Below are 6,697 nucleotides of genomic sequence, written 5' to 3'. Positions count from 1 at the left end.
TTGGTCGTAAACCCAACATTTTCAACAGAACTTTGAGCTTTCATAGGGCTGGGTTCAAATATGACGTGAACGAGGTTTAATAGGGAAGGCCCAAATGTATATGACTTTCTATTTGGGGCTTTTGGACTGTCAAATTGTATTTGCTAGCCTTGCTAATGCATCCTTTTGATTTATGACCCAAAAAATTTAAATGGACCCCAAAACATATCGATGATTAATTTGTTAAAGGACACCAAGTTAATGTCCAAAGGAAAAAAAAAAAAAAGAACTCAGCAAGTTAGACAACATTGGGTAGAAACCTTCTTAACAACGTTCCTTGAAGAGTGCATGAAGGGTGAATGATTACACTTTGATTTAAGCTTGCGGAACACATGGATCTAAGAAATACTTATAAGCAAATTAAAGAGATTTAGAAAATATTTGGTGATGATTTATTTATTGACATGGAGGAAATATGTAGGTAATAAGTTAAAGCAAGTAGGTGAGGTGAATTAGGTGGCATTGCGGTTGATGTAGCGACAATCCTTCCTGATTTCACCTTGATCTCCAGTGAGAGGATTATTTTCTGAGAGCAAGAGAATAGCCCTTGAGAACTGTTGGTTGAAATAATCGTTGTCATCGGCCATCTTTTTGACGTAAGGGGAAGTTCTGGGATCAGTGGCAAGTTCCTCGTCAACTGTGAGGAGGCCCTTGTGTTTAAGGATGTTTTTGTAATAGTTGTTGTCGACTATCATAGGAGTTACGAGGTCGTTCCTGGAGTATTGGACATCCTTTGGGTTTGGATTGGGATCTGGGCATCGACGTTTCAGGTACTGTGCGTGTTCTGGGTCCAATGTTTCGTCCACTTGAGGGTATAGCCTCTGCACTATATTGGTGCAGTGTACTCTTCCCACTGAGTGCGCTCCTGATGAATCATTTAAATATTATATGGTTAGGCATGGTTCCATATATACTTTTCCATAAGAGAAAGTATAGGATAAGGATAAAATATACCTAAGAGGGCGACTGTGGCTTCAAGGTCAACGCCAATTTGTTGAAAACGAGAGAGCACTAAAGACATGGAATCATTGTGGTTGGGAATGAAGGATTCCACCTCCGTGGCGTAGCTCTGTTGGCTATCCCTTCTGCCACTCTTCATTTCAATTGTTGGGCCTCCCAGCAGCACGATGCCGTCTCTGGCAGAAAGGGCAATGATGTCAGCGCATGAAACAGTCATGGGGCATTATTTCTCCACCGTCTCTTTTATGCTCTTCACGTACTTGAAGTTCCTCATCCCAAAGCTTCTCGACGACGCCTGCTCCGACACCACCTCCTCCACCGTCTCTAACAGTAACGACGCATCACATGACTTCACCATGCAATCGTGGAACAGATTTCTCAGCCACGAAACCGCCGTGTTGCCGTGCTTCTTATATAGCTCCGTCACTTGTTCCTTTATTATGTCTTCCGCTCTTGGGCACCTACTCGAATAATAATTCACCTCAAGCTGGCTTTTCCCTGTGTATATATATTATTCATCCATGCAACAATTAGTTACATACAATATCTTGTCTTACCACTTTTTTATCATATTAATTAATATTTTATTTTTATACTATTAAAATTTAATCGTTAATATACCATTATTTTTAGAAGGTGGAAACTCAGGTGCAGTCGACTTTACGTAAAGTTGATATCTGAGAGCCATTAGATAATTTGACTAATTTGACTAAATTTTCATCTAATGACTCTCAGATATCAACTTCACGTGAAGTCAACTTCACCTGAGTTTTCGCCTTCTTAGAAATACATAGAATTCATCAACGTAACAAATAAAATAATTAACTACATAATGAGCTATTACTACTAGACGACGTACCCAAATTAAAGTGCAAGAGAAGCAATAGAAGGAGGAAACATATATAAGAAGTGGGGTTGCATGTGGTGGTGGTCGCCATATATATATATGTATCTTTGTAAGCTAAGGATGATGAGTTGATGCAATGTGTTTATTATGGGAAGAGGTCTCAAGGGTTTATAGTTTATATAGAAGAGGATGAGCAGTGTAGTATATATACTTTCTACGCTTGATGAATAATTAAGGATTTAGTAATTTATGAGGAAGAAGTGGAAGTGAAGCCTGCATGCTGCCACTACGCAACTTTCTTTGACCTTTCGGGCCACGCCTTCTGGCCCGCTCACACGCCACACCTGCTTAATAATGCTTATTATATTTATATATACATTTACAGGATTTAATAATTTCTACATTATTATATGTATCGGATGTAGCATACATGCATGTCGTCCAAATTAATTTATAATTAACTATAATAACCGTAACTTTTAATAACCACTATTTTGTAATAATAAATTAATTATAACATGCATACTCAGCTCTCACATATTTACAATAATATAGGCCAACCTTGTCAAAACTAAAATTTGATTCGAGTAGACCCATTTCCACTCCTAACGCCATCATCATCATAAAATACTTGCCAACACACATACACACACATGTGTGTAGATATAAAATAGATCAATGCCAACTAATTTAATTTGTTCAACGATGACATCAATTAATTGGCAAGGGATCACTTATATCCAAAACAAGCATAAATTAAAGAGGAGTGGTAGGGTTAGCAAGTTTTGTGATTTATAATAATTAATTAATTATTATTAATATTTTTAATGGTATAAAATTATATTTATTGATATAAAATTACTTATTTTAATTATTTTTGCTGATTAAATGCGTGCCAAATTTTAATAAAATGCTATCTTTTCTTAGACTTTTTCTAAATTAAATAGCACACTTTTTCTCTTTAAATTTAAAATATAGTAGTTCATAATTATATAGTAGTTCATATTTAAATATAGTAGTACGTTATTGAGGGGATAATGCTAAAAAAAAGGTACAGGTTAGCTTGTATTCGAAATTATTGAATTTGAGATGATTTGGAAATTAATCATCATAATTGAAATACATTTTAATATATTTTTTCTTCCTCAATAAAAATGGTTTTTATTCTTTGAATAACTTAAAGAATAATTAAATTATTTGTTTTCTTTTAAATAAGTAAGCTTTCTTATTCTTAGTTAGAATAGACAGAGATGTACGCTTATCTAAACTTATAAGCATATAAATCTCAGATTTAATTAAGTATATTGATTTGGCTCTATTAATTTTATTTTTCAAAATTTGTTAAATCTTAAACTATAAGAATAATTTAAAAAGGCATTCTATTAATTAGACCTTCACCAAACAATCTAAGGTAATCACTTCTTTGATATATATGAAAATATTATTCTTACACCAAATAATATTCTTGAGTTTTTGGAGAATTATTATTAAAAAAATACTAACATTAAAATAGTATACTTATACGTGTGTTGGGAGGGGAGAATATATAATAGAGGAATACTAGGGCCAGCAACTTTTATGATTTATAGCTATCAAATAGTCATTTATAATAATTTTAATAGTGTGAGATTGGTGTGAGAATTCATCAAATGGCTCACTTTTCTTTGCCAGTTACATACTGGCCAGAATTTGAAAAAGTTGCTGGCCCTAGACTTTTCTTATATAATATATAACCAATGAATGAAATACATATTAAAATATAAATTTTATATTAAAAATATATGAAACAAACAACACATATAAATTAAATAATAAATATACAGAATAATTCACCAATAAACTAAAGAGTAAAGACGTTAGGAAACTACTCTAACCTCTCAAATTGGACAACCATTGCATGTCGCCATTTCTCGTTATTATTATTTATGGTATCTCTTAATCTGACAAATTAAAAATTAATCTATTTTTGATTTGAATTTTATTTATGAATTTATTGTTGACTAATAGATTATTGTATGCAAAAGACAAAATTTGAATTGTTAACATCACTTATTTAAGTGGACTAATGAGTTAATCATTAGACTAATCTAGGTTTATTATTATTATTATTATTATTAGTGGTGCTAACTATATTCCACATAAACTACACTTACCAGGTACGATACCAACCGCAAGAAGCATAAGGTTGTGGTTAATAATCTAGATAATAAGAGGAAGATCAGGGACCAATTACACATCTGTGCAGAGTTTGTGGCCAATGTGAGACCATCTTTCATTTTTAAGACCCAAAAAAATAGTTAGTGATAATCTTGAAGTTGGCATTATCTTATGGTGCTAGAAACTTTTCAAAAAGTTACTCTAAGTGTTTGTTTGCCCGAAAAACTTGAAAAAGAAAGAAAGTGCTATCTTGCTTATTAAATGTTTGAAAATAATTGATACCGCAATAATGATGAGCTTTAGCTCTCTTCTTCGCGTCATAATACAATTTAAGATTTAATTTCTTAAAGCGTCACAGCCTCGAATCTTAACAACCATTTTATCCAAGTTCTAAAACATATACATACGTCAAAGGGCTTTTTTATATAAATAAATAATAAAAATACATTATTTATCAAAATACGCACCGACAAAAATTATTCCAAAAATACGCAGGACCAGCTCAGGATAGACGACCGCGAAATGAAGATTCACTTCAAATCGTGTTTGGCAACCACGAAATGTTTCTGACACCTGCAGCAATCATATCATGCTCGGGGTCCACGAAATGGGGGCACTTAGTTCCCGGTGCATGCGAAATAGCCATAGCAAAGGGAGCATCCACGAAATGAACCCAAGTCAGTGGTACCGCACGCGAGATGATTCGCCAACGAAGTTGGATGTTGGTTATGCCTATATAAATAATGGTGCACCGTTTACCAAAGGAATCATATCTCCATTCTCTTCTCTAAAATTTCTCTCAATGTCATTACCTTCTTTCTCTCTAAAATTTTTGGAGTTGTTGATAAATTTTTTTTCTTGTAATGGCTTCGAAAAATATATATGTGATTGTATACTCAGGCAAATCACACTATTAAACCAGCGTAGAAAAATTATATGATTCAATCAAAGCCAAAAACGTAATATGGATCAACCAAAAATGTGTTTTTATGTAATTCAAATCAAACTAATTTGAATTACAAATTAAAAAGTAATTTGAAGTTGATCAATTCAAAATGTACAGCCAAAATTCGTACGTAATTCGAACCTAATCTGATTTGAATTATGCATACAGGTTGACTCAAGATAATTCGAATTACACTAAAAAAAATTTAAAATTTGTACAACACATATAAATTAAATAATAAATATACAGAATAATTCACCAATAAACTAAAGAGTAAAGACGTTAGGAAACTACTCTAACCTCTCAAATTGGACAACCATTGCATGTCGCCATTTCTCGTTATTATTATTTATGGTATCTCTTAATCTGACAAATTAAAAATTAATCTATTTTTGATTTGAATTTTATTTATGAATTTATTGTTGACTAATAGATTATTGTATGCAAAAGACAAAATTTGAATTGTTAACATCACTTATTTAAGTGGACTAATGAGTTAATCATTAGACTAATCTAGGTTTATTATTATTATTATTATTATTAGTGGTGCTAACTATATTCCACATAAACTACACTTACCAGGTACGATACCAACCGCAAGAAGCATAAGGTTGTGGTTAATAATCTAGATAATAAGAGGAAGATCAGGGACCAATTACACATCTGTGCAGAGTTTGTGGCCAATGTGAGACCATCTTTCATTTTTAAGACCCAAAAAAATAGTTAGTGATAATCTTGAAGTTGGCATTATCTTATGGTGCTAGAAACTTTTCAAAAAGTTACTCTAAGTGTTTGTTTGCCCGAAAAACTTGAAAAAGAAAGAAAGTGCTATCTTGCTTATTAAATGTTTGAAAATAATTGATACCGCAATAATGATGAGCTTTAGCTCTCTTCTTCGCGTCATAATACAATTTAAGATTTAATTTCTTAAAGCGTCACAGCCTCGAATCTTAACAACCATTTTATCCAAGTTCTAAAACATATACATACGTCAAAGGGCTTTTTTATATAAATAAATAATAAAAATACATTATTTATCAAAATACGCACTGACAAAAATTATTCCAAAAATACGCAGGACCAACTCAAGATAGACGACCGCGAAATGGAGATTCACTTCAAATCGTGTTTGGCAACCACGAAATGTTTCTGACACCTGCAGCAATCATATCATGCTCGGCGTCCACGAAATGGGGGCACTTAGTTCCCGGTGCATGCGAAATGGCCATAGCAAAGGGGGCATCCACGAAATGAACCCAAGTCAGTGGTACCGCACGCGAGATGATTCGCCAACGAAGTTGGATGTTGGTTATGCCTATATAAATAATGGTGCACCGTTTACCAAATGAGTCATATCTCCATTCTCTTTTCTGAAATTTCTCTCAATGTCATCACCTTCTTTCTCTCTAAAATTTTTGGAGTTGTTGATAATTTTTTTTTTCTTGTAATGGCTTCGAAAAATATATATGTGATTGTATACTCAGGCAAATCACACTATTAAACAGTAATTCGAAGTTGATCAATTCAAAATATACAGCTAAAATTCGTACGTAATTCGAACCTACCTGATTTGAATTACGCATACAGGTTGACTCAGGATAATTCGAATTACACTAAAAAAATTTAAAATTTGTATTAGTTTGTAATTTAAAATTTAGATAGATATAATTTAAATTAATGATTTATAAAATTGTATGTATTCGTATTATTGTATTCATATGATTAATTATATTTATTATATTTTTTTA

At 32.5% G+C, this 6,697-nt stretch overlaps 1 protein-coding gene across 1 annotated transcript; it reads right to left on the bottom strand.

Annotated features, from left to right (window-relative positions):
* LOC107626501 (peroxidase 21) lies at positions 278–2,064 on the bottom strand. Its single transcript, XM_016329396.2, is given in 4 exon segments — positions 278–452; positions 485–904; positions 994–1,497; positions 1,859–2,064. Coding segments are annotated over 3 exon segments (996 nt in total). The 5' UTR covers positions 1,938–2,064; the 3' UTR covers positions 278–452; positions 485–491.

The sequence above is a fragment of the Arachis ipaensis genome, chromosome B02 (genome assembly GCF_000816755.2).
Source record: "Arachis ipaensis cultivar K30076 chromosome B02, Araip1.1, whole genome shotgun sequence".
NCBI classification, from domain to species: Eukaryota; Viridiplantae; Streptophyta; class Magnoliopsida; order Fabales; family Fabaceae; genus Arachis; species Arachis ipaensis.
The sequence above is the reverse complement of the archived record's forward strand: the minus strand, read 5'-3'. Positions and strand labels throughout refer to the sequence as shown.